Source organism: Anoplophora glabripennis, unplaced genomic scaffold (genome assembly GCF_000390285.2).
Source record: "Anoplophora glabripennis isolate ALB-LARVAE unplaced genomic scaffold, Agla_2.0 scaffold497, whole genome shotgun sequence".
NCBI lineage: Eukaryota > Metazoa > Arthropoda > Insecta > Coleoptera > Cerambycidae > Anoplophora > Anoplophora glabripennis.
In genome coordinates, this window is record NW_019416737.1 from 379,537 (window position 1) to 394,950 (window position 15,414).

The window sequence follows — 15,414 nt, forward strand, 5'->3', positions numbered from 1 at the left end:
ACTTTTATTGATAGAAAATTGAAAAATTTTGGATAAATAGTAAAATAAATTAAGTGTTAGCCAATGACATAATTTTTATTTTAATTTGAAATATGTTGGATTAGAGTAATTAAATGAATTAGAAATTATTTTTACGAGAAATAGTATAACTGTGGTCAGTTAAAATTCAAATATAAATTTTTTGTCTTTTCCTTAGATTAAGTATCTAAATTCATTAATCAGTATAATATTTTAAAATCAAAATACTAATCTTCTCAGAACCTTACCCTGAGGTAAGACTACTCATATTAGATACAAATTAGCTTGAATCTTAAATATATATATTTTTTTCTCTAAGAAGAAAAATATGATACAAAGAAGAAGAAGCGAAGCAGAATAAGTAAATACAGGTAAGGGAATTACCATCTCACAAGAATTTATAAAAATATACAGGGTATCCTCAACCGAAAAATTATTTGAAACATAGTAGTTGATTTTAAAATTTGTAAACTGAAAATAGACTGTATCAGTTAAGAAACAATGAAAAACTAGTGATTGCACTTACCAAAAATGTTCAAAATGACCAAAATCAGTGACTATACGTAACCGGTCGCAATTGAAAACGATTATCGAATATTTAGCATAATTATTTTTTTCCTGCTGAGTTGGGGAATAAATAATGCCCGTTTTGTTCAAATTTAAAAGTTCACATGGAAATTAAACGCATTGTCAAATTGACACATGTCATTCGAAAGAGGGCTTATTGCTCTATCCAGATTGTGTTTTTGGTTGCTTCGTTAGATTTAATTTTTATGAATTTTTCAATCATTTGAAATTAAATGTCGAATTGATAAAATTGATCATTTTCGGCACTTTTTCCTTTTTGTTTTTAATCGAGACAAAGAAAACGCTAAAACCGCTCAAGCTGCTCGAGAAATTTGTACCGTAAATGGTGACGATGGGATGAATAAACAAACGACCTGTGGATGGTTTTCGCGTTTTGAAGAAGGCGATTTCAACCTTAAAGACACGAATCGTTCCATTGCATTTGATGAAGAGCAACTGAATCGACTTCTTCACGAAAATCCAAACAATCAACAGGGAAATTGGATCAGGAGATGGGACGTGATCAGAAAACAGTAGTAAACCATCTGCATTCGATGGGAAAAGTTCAAAGACTTGACACTTGGATCCCATATGAACGAAATGATTAAGAATCAATTCTCCGTAATTACCGCTTGTTTGCCCTGTCTTCATCGTCAACACGTTTTCTTCATCGTATTGTAACTGGTAATGAAAAATGGTGTCTGTACGTGAACTTGAAACAGCGGAAATAATGGTTAAGCCCAAAAAACAGCAACTCCGCGATTAAGACCAGAATTTCATCTTCGAAAGACAATGTTATGGGTCTGGGATTGGGTTAGGAAGGAATTATTTATTACGAACTCTTACCGAACAATCAAACCGTCAACGCAGAACTCTATGTCCAACAACTACAGCGACCACATATCCCCAATATGTCCAAAACGGTTATTCAGGAGTTGAATTGGGAAGTTCTATCTCACCCGCCTTATTCTCCCGATCTCATTCCCTCTGATTTTCACCTCTTCCAAAGTTTTTCGAGTCAAAACTGGAGAATTTCTATAGAAGAGGCATCGACAAACTTGTTGAACGTTGAGAGGAGGTCATAAATCACTGATTAGCATATTGATAGTTTTAGAGTTAAAAATAAAATATATTAAATTTGAAAAAAACAAACATTGCTTATTCCCCAACCGATTATATTTCAATAATTCCTTAGAATTATTATTGATAGTTGACAATAACAAATTGATGGTGGCAAGCAACGAGAAGGTAAGGAACTATATAGAGGAGAAAATTTTTATCTGCTCTGACAGTCAGACCGCGCTTAGAGCGGTTGGCTCCCCGAGGACAAGGTCTGCCATGTGGAGACACTCTGGAATCATTGGCCAGACGAAGAGAGGTAGAGTTGGTTTGGGTTCCGGGTCACATGGGTGTTTCTGGTAAAAGAGGGCTGATCAACTGGTTCGTCTTGGATCTAGGAAACCTGGCCTGGGCACTGAATGGGGCCTCGGAATCACACGAAGTAGTATTAACGGGGCCCTTAATAAATGGGCCTATCAAACTTTAGGTCAAAACTGGAGGAGGAACAGAGAATGTAGGCAGACCCATAGTTTTATACATGGACCTAGCAAACCTAAGACGAGATGGCTGCTGAGCCTCAGTCGAAAAGCCCTAAACCAAATGATGGGGGTTCTGACAGGCCACTGCAGACTTAGGAGGCATTTAAGTTTAATAGGAATTGAGGAGGACCCTTTATGTACGAAATGTGGAGTAGGGGAGGACACCCCTATCCACCTTCTGGGACACTGTGCAGCCTTTGGGAGGTTAAGACATAAAGTCTTTGGTGCTGAAGAGCTGCAAGGGGTTGAGGTGAAGCAGGCAAATACAAAATATAGAACAAAAAATACATCACTTTGTTTCGCGCATTTAAAAAAGTTGTTGACTTTTCGAAAATCTATCTGTTTTCGTCTTCTTTTTTACTTTTCGTTTTAGTTGTTTTGACAGTTTATTTGTCAATATAGTAATAGATTTATGTTTTCTTAGCGATTAAGCCTAAGCAGCATTTTTTAACCAAGAACTACTTTTTCCATAAAATGACAAATAAAAAAGTTTTCCCTCATTTCAACTTCATCCGTATTACGAATATTTTTAGTATTTCACACGGCATAAGTAAACATATTTCGGAGAGAAAAATGTATTCTATAAACGTATTATTTTAAAACGTTTGCAGTTTAACTCTGTACAGTAAAAATTTACTGAACTTATTTAGATAAGATTGATAACGTTATTTAGTCGACACATGAAGAAGGATATAACTGATGTATGTACTTTTCTCACGAAATACTAAGAAATAATTTATATGACAACACCGGAAAACCAATCATACCAAGAAGTGCTAATCAACTCGATCCTAAAATGGAAATGTATAGAATTCTAAAAAATGTAGAAATACCTATTATTTATATAAACATCACGTCTGCAATCTTTATTGGGAAATATTTTACCGCCATATAGTTATGATGGAACTAAATTATAGCTGTAGAAAATCTTCAAAAAATAGTCATCCAATATTAATAAAAAAAATTGCAGTGGCATGCTATAAAAACGAAACAGTTTTTAGTGCCGGAGTTTTAGAATATTTTAAATTTCTTCATCAAGTTTGTTTGTCCGTTAGAATGGTAGTGGTGCAATTAGAACAGAAGTTCATTCACATAAGTTGAATCTGATTTGAATATTATGCAATACCACTGACGCGGAACCCATATTAAGTTTTGCAAAATTGGTACGGAATATCCAGCTAGATCCGTGAGGCAGATATTTTCGTTTTAACTTGAGAAATTTCACTGAAAATCGTAATTTTATATTCAATCCAATGCTTTCAAGAATATGAGTAATAATTTCAGTACTAATAATAATTTAACACGTCTCTCAATAATTTCGTATAGTATACAAGGTGGCTTAATGATATATATGCTGTGCTATACAGGATGTTTACAAATTTCGAATGAATTCTGTTAATTGTAAGTGTACTCTTTAATAATAAGCATCGTCAGTAATCAAAATCGGTGAAAATACAAAACAGCCTTTTAAATTAAATAAAATGAAAATTATTAAAACTTGTTGGGAACCTCTGAAATCGTCTCCTACATGAAAAAGTGGTCAGAAATTGTGACTGTAACTAGCACACCATCGTTTTTTGCAGAAAACAGGAAAAAAAATTAGTTAAATTTTAAGTAACAATCAATTTTACTTCAGTTTTTATTATAGCAAATAAAGTGTGTCTTTTATTGTGTCAGTTTCAAACAAAATCAAAAGTGAAAAAGAGTTTATTTTTCTAGATTCTTACTTTTCTGGTTTCATTTTTTGGAAAAGATAGTTTGTCTGTGATATGTGTGTAATAAGCATGAATAAACATTGTCAAATGACGCATCAATACAATGCTGAGCTATCGATTGAATCAGCAGTTCTAGAAATGTTTCTTCGTATAACCGTGGTAAGTTAGTATTAGCAAAGAGATTTCTGTCAATATTTACTATTCAAATGTTATCTTCTTCAAGTTTGTAAACTCGCTGTATTATTGGAAAGGTAAGTGAAATCCGATACCTAAACATTGACGAGGTATTCTGTTAAATATGTACTTTCTACTATACAGCATTTATACCAAAATTGAAAAAATAGAGTACCTATCTGCTCGACCGTTTTCTATGGAAAATCTTTAAACATTTTTAAATATTTCTTATAACAACCGAAATGTAGGGACTAATAGAAATTCAAGAGATCCTTCTGTATATCAAACACCAATCAAGTCAGCCAGGATATGTTTGCTCAGCAAACGAATACAGAACATCTACATCTGTATATTTTCTAATTACCACTGTTTAACCTGTACCCTGTAATCTCAAAAAGTCGATCACCCTATTCAGAGTGTTTCAAATTCAATCCTGTAGTACCTATCTTGGAAACCATCAGTAGTAGAGAGTAAAGTAATTTTTTCTACTTTATTCAAATCTAAAATCAGATTCTCGGTGCAACATGTCGTTTTTTGACAGTTACTATCATCTATTTAATTTTTCTAAATACACTCGTCAACATTCTGCTACTGAATTTTGTATTCTGTATTTTAAATGTGATGATAAACATATATTCTGCTGTTTAGTAAGGCAAATATGTTATCATTTACAATTTGTATGGTTTTGAATTCACAAACTTCATAAAATAACGAAAAATTGGCGTGACAAAATCTTAACGAAATTGTAACATGTAGGTATATTAAAATAAAGATATTATTGGAAAAACTTTTTGTAGTTGTATGTAGTCTACGAATTTGCTTGTTTTTTTATTATACAGTTTATGCAAATTTGTAATTATTTCCAAACACAGATAACAATAAAGTACATGAACTTCATTGTTCAAATATCGCATTAGACAACTGAAAGAAGTTTTGTTTTAAATTTTATATACACCAATGGAAAAAATTAAAGGTGCAAAGAATTGTTAGTGATTTTCGAGTATCTCAGTGAAAAGTGGTCTTGTCGAGGTAAACAAAAAAGCATTTTGAAGGTTTAAATCTCGAATTTCAAATTTTTTAGACGAAAAGTCATTTTTTGTACTTTTTTCAAGTTGATGTCAAGCATGAAAAACAAAAATTTCTTCGTAAACCAAATCCTTGTAAAGAATATATAGGCTATCGATTATAGGATTTTAAAAGGAACTATGACATTCAAGATATTTTATTACATGAATCGTTCAAATAGTTATTTTAAATGAAAAAACCGCGGAGTGCTATTAAAGGTTGGAAATCGGAGATAGGGGTGAAAATGCACCCCTTTCAGTTTTTTAATTGTAGCTCTAAAACGAAGCAAAATTTCGCTATAGTTCATAGGAAAAATTATTTAGAGAATTGAATTTCCCATCGAATTGGCTTATTTAAAAAATTTAAAAGGAAAATTATATGCAAAAAATCGTTAATACACAATTTGAAAAAAAACGCAAAAAATCGATTTTGAGTAAAGATAGGTACCTATAGGCATTGCTTCTTAAAAAAAGAAGTAAATTTCCTTCAAAATAAGCGGTTGTAAAGTATTTTTGCATAAAAATTGACTGATATGGCCGCTCAAACTTACAATTAGCCAATTTTTCGATTTTCGTCGCGTTTACCATTATGTGTTTTAATTCTCATTTTCGCAAAAAAGGAAGGAAATAAGACGTTCAAGGATTTTCATCACAAGACTTATTCAAAGGGTCATTAAAAATGAAAAAACTGCGGGGTGCTATTAAATTAGAGGATTGAAATTGAAGACAGGGGTGAAAATGCACTATTGCAGTTTTTTGCATAAAATTTTCCTTTTAGATTTTTTAAATAAGCCATTTCGATGGGAAATTCAATTCTCTAAATAATTTTTCCTATGAACTATAGCGAAATTTTGCTTCGTTTTCGAGTTACAATTAAAAAACTGAAGGGGGTGCATTTTCACCCCTATCTCCAATTTCCACCCTCTAATTTAATAGCACTCCACGGTTTTTTAATCTAAAATGACCCTTTGAACGATTCATGCAATAAAATTGCTTGAACATCTTAGTTCCTTTTAACCCTGTTTTTTGGATATAATCAATAGCCTAATATTCAAGTGTTCAAAAACGCTATTGGATTTACTGTACCATAGTTTTTTGCAGAGATATCGATGATTAAAGATAAAAGTGTTATTTTTTTTCAACCATCGATATCTCGGCAACCAACAGTTACACGGAGCCCTTTCAGAAATCAAATTGAAGCTGAATAAATAAGCTAACTGACCTCTGTATTGATTGAGTTCGAAAAAATTTTCGTGAGTTCATGAACAGTCCTAAAAAAAATGTTGAGAAATTATTTTCTCGAGTTATTTCTTTTAATAGCTCGATAACCGTTGCTCAAAAAATGTTTTATCGAAAGATCTAGAGACTTCAAGCATCAAAACACTTTTTTGTTTATGTCGATAAGACCATTTTTCACTGAAATACAACATTTCGAAAATCACTAACAAATTCATGAAAATAATGTTTTGTTCCATAATTTTTTTCCGGTAGCGTATAAAGAAACGAATTTCGCATAGTCCGGCATGACACCCCGATAACAACTCCTTTTTTACATAATTGCTGAGGGTGAAATTAAACAGCGTAAAAACGTAATTGGCATGCCAGCAAACAACCACCCTGTACAAACATGCAATTACAGTATCGCAACTGGTTCAGCGTGTCAGCGGCACCAGCACACAAGTCATCAGTATTCAAGCCGTATCATATTTGTAAATAAAGGGGGTGCACTGAACTGCCGACTAGTCTGGAAGCTCGAAACAAAGCTGGTGGTGGTAGGAGTATGATGCTTGACGTAGGTAATTCCATTTCACCTGGTAATCACGTAGGATATAACGTAACACCTCGCTACGACACTTTATATACCGGCCCGCCAATTTGGATTTCATTCAGTAATCAACCGTACCTCAGAGAAATTTCAGAGACGGTGAGTGCGTGCCGACGTTTTAGAGGCAGGAAAAACCACAGTGGAAACGATGAGTAAACTGGTTATTGTTGTGATCCTCGCCACTTTGGCTGTGGCTTTATGCAGACCAGCGGCAAAGGGTAAGTTTCGAAATCAAGCAACATGGAAATTTTCAAAATAACTAGTTAATTTCTTACATTCGTGCAAAAATAATCGTTATTTGCATTGTATCTACACTATCGGAAATTTATCTGTCATACCTAGTTTTGAAATTTTTTACAGATGACATATTGCCAAAATATGATTAACATTAATATGATATTAATATGATTAACATTTTGGCTATTAATAATGCAGTTTTCAAATGTTACTTTAGGAAAAGACAGGAACATAATTATAATTGATAGGTATGATTTTAAATATGTGACCAGAACTGGGATAAGTATGCTTTTAATAATACTAGACCAGTCGAATTAGATCATACACCCTGAAAACTTAAAAAAATTATTAATAAACATTACTTTATGTTACTAAACGTTAATTTTAGAAGTTAATATCGCAGATATAGGTTCTTATTGATCCAAAGAAACGTATCTAAAAAGAAAAACAAAAACCTGAAACAGTGTTATAAAAAAATTGTCTTAGAGTCAGACAAACGCCGCTCGGGAATTCGCTCTTTTTACATTTTACAATTTCTCTTTTCCGTATTTCCGAATTAATACATAATTCGTTCTTATGGATTCTCTTAGAACCAATATAATTCAATTGCATCAGTTACCTATCTCAATGATTTTTTACATAAATTCCTACATAAAGTTAGGTAGGTTAGAGTAAATTAATACATTTAAAGGAAAACTTAACCTGACCTGACATAACTAAATAGATAAATTTCGAGATAAAGTTATATTAGGGCAGATTAATTAAGGTTTTTTTGTTTAATATACAGGCTGTCCCGTTCATGTTTCAAAAAAAATAGTGTGCAAGTTCCTCATGGAAAAATAATAGGTGTAGATCATGGAAAGTTTTTTTCTTAGACGCCCTGTTTTCGAGATACAGTGTGTTGAAGTTGTTACTTTCCAAATGGTTTTCCTTAATTATCTTTAAATCAGCTAAAAATAAAAATGTCAAAATTTGTACACGAGTAAACATCAACTGTGCGTTAAGAATAATGTGCAAACGGTTTCTTTCTGAAAAGCAGTGTCGGCGATATAGGTAATTAGAGGGGTATAATCGAAAAAAAATATATATGTTATAAGTCAACATTTATTACATTTCTAAACGGTTCTGTAAATTCTAAAGCATCATACAAAAAAAGGTATACTTGTCGAAATTCGGTAGCATGTACCATTTTCGAGAAATGTGAAGTTGCATAGAAGGAAATGGGGGACAATTTCAATATCTACTGTGGTATTTTGAGTTTGCACATCTATTTAATTGTCCAGCTGTTTCGTTCTGTAAGTCTCCGAGTCTGTTTTCTAATATTTTTCTGTTTTTATCACTTTTTTTAAGCATTCATGTACATCAACAATTCAGTCCATTCAACAGTTGTTTATTTTAGTAATGGCAGTGTAGTAGTTTACAAAATGTAAAATTAGTTAATAATAGATAATTAATTACTATAATCTGTTGATTTTAATGTACTCTTTTAAATGTTAGTTTACAACAAACTGAAACTTAAAATAAATTTAAATTTTTTTTAGTTAATAAAATGTTATACAATTTAACTGTTTCATGTGATACGTAAGAAATTAAAATTATAGTCTTAAATGCAAATACTGTTGGTAGCTAAATGTCTTTAGCTCATTCAATGGTAAGGTCCTCTTTCAATTTAATATTTCGTTAATGTAGTTTACCGAACCGTTTAGCAACGTGAAAAATTTTGACTTTTAACATATTTTTTCTTCGATTGTACCCCTTCAATTACTTGTATCGGCGTCACTGCTTATCAGAAAGAAACCGTTTACACATTTATCTTAACGCACAGTTGATGTTTACTCGTTTACAAATTTAGACACTTTTATCTTTAGCCGATTTAAAGATAATAATTAAGGAAAACCATTTGGAAAGTAACAACTTCAACACACTGTATCTCGAAAACAGGGCGGCTAAGAAAACAACTTTATATGAACTACCCCTATTATTTTACTATGAGGAACTTGCACACAAGTTTTTTTTAAACATGAACGGGACACCCTGTATAACAGAGTTACGTTAGGTTATTTTGTCTTCTATAATATACAAGAATCTAGAATCCGTAGAATTTGTAGAATTCTATATGCTGTGATTAAGTTTTAACATTAAAAAATCTGTCCAGATTATGTTATTCCTAGATTTTCTCTCTATAATGTTAAATTCCTGATATCTCAAATTAATGACGTCCAATTACAAATCGAAAGTCAATTTCCAGCACTTTTGCGTGTTTTATCCTAAATGAAAGGTTTTTGTTAGAATAGTTGGCGGTCTAATATTTTCCATTTGGAGAGGTTTTCTTCTATACAAAGAGCGCTAAATGTAGTTTACAAAAAATTTAACTAAAATAAATTTAGGTTTAGCAAGTAATTTATGTTTTTAAAGAAAGAAGCTAAAGCACTGTAAAAAAAGGATACCGATATTATAAGAAATTGTTGGAGAAATCCACCAACCGTACTGTGCTTCCTATGGAAAAAAAATTGCGACATATTTCAGAAGTGACAAATATTTTATAATTTTTCTACTCATATGAGCTGAAGTGAGGAGTTTCTTATGACTTATTAGATACAAAAGTGACTTTTCGATTAAAAATAATAATTGTTACCTACCTTTTTTATGCAGCAACTGACTATCTATCTATCCAGATATTGAGGAAAGGAACCTTATACATACAAATTATAAACAATGACTGCATTATTTATTATAAACGGATATTTTCAGCCTGAAAATCCCAAATTTTGATTACAAATTAACCGCAAATATGTAAGGAAATAGATCACGATATATAAAAACTGTCTGTTTTAATTAATCTTTTGACGTAGATTAATTTATAAAACGAAAGAATGCCCTTCCACTTTAGTATCCGTAATTAATGAATCCCAAAGCACGGGAGTATGTTCTGGAGTTTAAAATGTCAAAAAGTTGTATTATTAATAATATCGTATACGGGGGTCAACCGGATTCTAATGACCCAAATTTGCGGGGAAACAAAATTAACAAATTATAAATATTTCTGGAATTATTATAGAGATTATAGCGATTTTATTTACTTGTTTGTGACTACAATATTTTTTAAAATAATTTCTAAACCCAATTTGCAAAAATTCAAAGCAAAATACCTAATAATATCTGCGTAACGTAAATCAAAATGGTATATACAGGGTGTTCCAGAATAACGTCTACAACAACAAGAATTTGCAGGTACAATGATTTAAAGATCAAACTGAAATTATAGTCAACCTACAAAATCATACCCTACTAGCACTTTGTTAAGTATTGTAATATGGGTGGCAAGATAATGGCATTTAAAAAATATTTCTTTGTACCCAAACTGCTCATTTAATTAAAATTCTACAAGGGACCCCAGAAACTTCCAAATGATATCACCTATCAAATAAAAAATAGTTGTCAGTATTGCCCGAAAGAGGAAAAGTTATGAACGGATCATACCACAATATATCAATTTTGTAGGAGTTGTAAGTTTAAAAAAAACACTCTGTATAACACCTACATGTGTAGATTGAAAACGAAAGTCCACACTCCAAAAATAATCGAAATCGAATAATACGTATTCGTCATTTACAAAATTCAAAAAATTTTCACGAACTTTGGATATTGGTAAATTAGCCTAAATCTGTCTATTTTGAGTCCACGAATCTATGGTCTTCCGTTGTACACGATATTCTGGGACACCCTGTATTTCCTCTGTGTTCAAAATATATAACAAATACAGAATTGTATAAGTTTATTTTTACTTCATTTTTCTAAATATTCTTTTGCAAACCTAGATTTTTTATATCGAGAAACATTATTATTTGTCTTCAATTGATAAGAAAAAAAAAATGAATTTGTTTGAAATAGATTAATATCTTTAAAATAATATAAATATACAAGAGGTAATATTAAAAAAAGTTACACATATTAAGCATCATCAGTTTAATACCAAAACATCAGTTTAACACTAATTTCAATTTTAGATGATCCTCAAGTAGCTTGTAAACTTCCAATGGTCAAAGGCTATTGCAGAGCTCTCTTGCCAAGATGGAGATACGACCCATCAATAGGAAAATGCGTCGAATTTAAATATGGGGGATGCAATGGAAATGCTAACAACTTCATGACCCAGAAGGCATGTTCAGCCACTTGCGAGGGTAAGTATTGTATAAAACCGCATTCAGTCCAAAATACACACGAAAATATGAGAATAGTACTTATGTTTCTCCTGTGCATGTAATTTTACTTGTTTTCCTTTAGTGAGTTTCTTAACACATTGGCAGAGAATTATTCCAAAAAGAAAGAGTTTCATCTACATACTTCCTTAACTGCACTTTATATGTTGACAAACATCCTAATTTGTAGGTATTTTTGAGTAGCCACCTGTACAGGACACAGGTGTTCACTTTAAGAAAGAAGTAATAAATTACTTCCTGTTAATCACAAATCATCTGAAATTATATAGAGGTATCATTGAAAAGTAACCAAATCAAACAGAAATTCATGCGGTTTAATCAAAATCAACATCAAAATGAGCGAGAGCTGTATACGCTTCATGTTGTTAACAATCAAATGCGTTCAATTCACGGAATAGTAAATTCTAGCCAATCAAACAAATATTCTCTGAACATTTGGAAGCAAGCAGTAAGATATGTGCACTAAACAAATTTAGACTATGGAAGTCGCGAACGAAGTAAATCTGAGTATAACATTTTTTAGATTAGCTGGTGGAAGTTAGAATTTTCCTGTACATAATTTGGTACATACTGTATTCGAATATGTACGAAAATATGTTCGTACGAAATCATATGAGTTTTTAACAGATTGTCCTTGCTGTAAAAGAGTTCGTTTTCCACTTCGTACGCATATAGATTTTTTTTGTAAAATTACACACTAGATCATAACACATAAGTATGTAATTTTACACTTTTTAAGTAATTCGCCCTAATTGTAAATTTACGTTATCGATATATGTAATATTTACGACAAATAAAGTGTAATTTTACTAAGAAACAGGAAAACTACATTGTATTTTTAAGAAAAAAAAATCTAGACATTATTTTGTAATATTTTAGACAGAATATCTTTTTTTTCATACTTAAATATTTTTACTAAAAGTACAAAAGTACACTCAAACGGGTAATTCTACACAATGTATCGTGTAAGTTCAATTCATTTGCTTTTTTTGTATATAAAAACCACTATAAATATGTAAAATTCCGATGTGAATTTCCACAATTTTTATCATTGTAGTCAAAATCTAAGTAAAATAAAATTGATTCAATATGTTCTCNTTCGTACGAAATCATATGAGTTTTTAACAGATTGTCCTTGCTGTAAAAGAGTTCGTTTTCCACTTCGTACGCATATAGATTTTTTTTGTAAAATTACACACCAGATCATTGGTTATACAATAGGGATAATGTAAAATTAAGTCACACAAGTATGTAATTTTACACTTTTTAAGTAATTCGCCCTAAATGTAAATTTACATTATCGATGTATGTAATATTTACGACAAATAAAGCGTAATTTTACTAAGAAACAGGAAAACTACATGGTATTTTGAAGAAGAAAAAAAATCTAGACATTATTTTGTAATGTTTTAGAAAGAATATCTTTTTTTTCATACTTAAATATTTTTCCAATATAGATTACGACATACTTAAGTGAAGGGAAAATAACATCAAATAAATTTAAGATTAATTAATGCAGTGACACATATTCTCTAGAGCAAGGGTCGGAAACTGGCGGACCGCGGTCCAGATCCGGACCGCGGAAGGTAAAATACTGGACCGCCAAAAATTTTTTGAAAATATAAATTGCTCAAATAAATTATTTAAAAAATATTTTTTTACGTTTGAGTGCCACCCTTATCATTTTTTCTAGTAGGTATTTTACAATTGTGTGTTTTGAGTTCTTAATGCAAATGAAAATAAAAAATTAGTAAGAAATATGAATTTTTTTCTGGACCTCGTTAAAAAATTTCAAAAGTATCCGGACCCCACCTGAAATTACTTGAAAATGAAGATATACCGAAAGATTTATAGATGTAATTTACACAAAGTTATATTATTTAACTCACCCCAGCATTTATTTATAACATTATATTTATGCAGTTAAAACACTGTGCTTATTATGACGCCACAAATGAATCTAAACATGCCTACTGAACAACTAGTACAATTCTCCACACACGTGCAGTAACACCACACCGGATGATCACGTGATTCATCTGATTGGTTGAACCAAATCAGGTCGCGTAAATTCATGCTTTTCCTCGTATATATACATGAAATTATAGTAAAAACAATAAAGGATTAGGAATAATACATTTTAAAACGTAAAAGTACAAAAGTACACTCAAACGTGTAATTCTACACAATGTATCGTGTAAGTTCAATTCATTTGCATTTTTTTGTATATAAAAACCACTATAAATATGTAAAATTCCGATGTGAATTTCCACAATTTTTTTCATTGTAGTCAAAATCTAAGTATCTAAAATAAAATTGATTCAATATGTTCTCATTTGTAGTTATTAATTATGTACCTCCATATTGCCCGATGTTCCTAAAACTTGAATATCACAAACATCACTATGACGATTTATACCAACCAGAGCTAAGCATTTGCTATTTATTTATATAATAAAATAATCAAGTTAGTAGTGACAAAATTATTGAAAACAAAGTCCAATCCTACTAGAAACACTCACGAATTCTACTTATTGGTCCGTATGATTTGTCAGAGTAAGATATTTCGTATGAACAGCTTTTCGTAGGATTTTCCATCGAGTGTAATAGCCCCTTAAATTATTCTCGATTAGATACTTTGAAAGCACGTTTATATTATGTTGTTTTTTTTCAGGTGTATTTTAAAGTCCAACAACACTATCGCAAATTTCTAAAACAGATGCCCACAGTATTAAGCCATAATAGATAGGAATAGAAAGTGAGATGTAGATTTAAGTGTGATTTTGCAGTAGGTAGCTGCAGTGTTCATTTTGTACAAATTATATGCTAGGGGAAAAATTTATTTCTAATTTATTATGTTCTCTATTATTTATTTATAATATAATTATAAAACATCATTTTTATTAAACGCTTTTTATTAGAATATGTGTTTGTTTTTATGATATTTTCCTACCAATAATAGAAAGCCAAATCAAATAATCAAGAGATCAAACGTCATGTATAAAAAAATTGAAGTTGCAATAGAAAAAGTTATAGTATGACAACATATTATTAAAATGATATTAGTCAGTTGAATTAAAGTAGGTTTATTTATAGTTTATTTCTTTTTACTATTTTTCGTCTAAAAAAAATTACGATTTTTTTAGTAGCCTGACTTAAAATATTTATTATAAGTAGGTAGGTATTCAGCACAAAACAGATGTATTCAGTATTCACTTACAGATTTAAGAAAATACTACGCATTAATTTGGAGTTTTTACTGGAAAGCTGGCTGTAAAGTTATGCGTGTCATTATTTCATCTTCGAAACGATTGCTTTTACGTGATATATTTTTATATGAGGCAGTTCCTACCGCAAAATAAGACGAACAATAAAACTTGCGAATACAATTAAAATTTTATGTATCGTCGAATGGACTTTAATAGAATTCGCTGAATAGGATCCAATTAGAATGCAATTAATGATTACGGTCGTATGGCGAGGCGCGTTGTAAACTAGTTAGTATATTTTAACATCAGCGATGACTTTTGGCCTGCCTGGAACATAAAACCAGTGAGCGAAATTAAACATGATTAACGAGCGTCCACCATGTCAAACTCAGATGTGCACCGATGTTTCAATCGAGGAAAAATATATCGACCGACGACCACCGATATATATAATAGAAGTCCAACTAATGCAACTATGATTAGGCTCTGTATGCAATTGTAGTTATGATTCGATTAGTCAAAGGCTAATGTATGTAAATGTTCATTTGTTACAATGGATAAAATAAAATCAAAAATAGTTTCCAATTGATCTAAGTCAGTAGGTATGCAACATACAAGATTGCTAAGGAAGTAGGTTGCCTACAAAATTCTGACCTTGAGTTGACCAGTGGCATTGCTATTTCTGAAGCGAGAATACGTCATCGGTATATTAATTTGATTTTCAACACCTAAAGCAATATTAGTTATTTGAATTTATTAATCGCTTCAATGATTTCTGTATAGGTAG

General features: G+C 31.1%; 1 protein-coding gene across 1 annotated transcript; it reads left to right on the forward strand.

The window, feature by feature from the left end:
- The first annotated feature begins 7,005 nt into the window (after positions 1-7,005).
- Positions 7,006-14,176, forward strand: LOC108910277 (PI-actitoxin-Afv2a-like). The gene is made up of 3 exons (XM_018714838.1): positions 7,006-7,179; positions 11,206-11,379; positions 14,093-14,176. Exons 1-3 carry the CDS (start codon positions 7,110-7,112, stop codon positions 14,101-14,103), a joined length of 255 nt encoding a protein of 84 aa, XP_018570354.1. The 5' UTR covers positions 7,006-7,109; the 3' UTR covers positions 14,104-14,176.
- The last annotated feature ends 1,238 nt before the right edge of the window (positions 14,177-15,414 follow it).

Bases quoted from the DNA above. Each gene is read 5' to 3' on its own strand.
- LOC108910277 (XM_018714838.1), top strand. From the start codon at position 7,110: ATGAGTAAACTGGTTATTGTTGTGATCCTCGCCACTTTGGCTGTGGCT. The intron at 7,180-11,205 runs GTAAGTTTCGAA...TTTCAATTTTAG, and splicing joins ATGCAGACCAGCGGCAAAGG to ATGATCCTCAAGTAGCTTGT.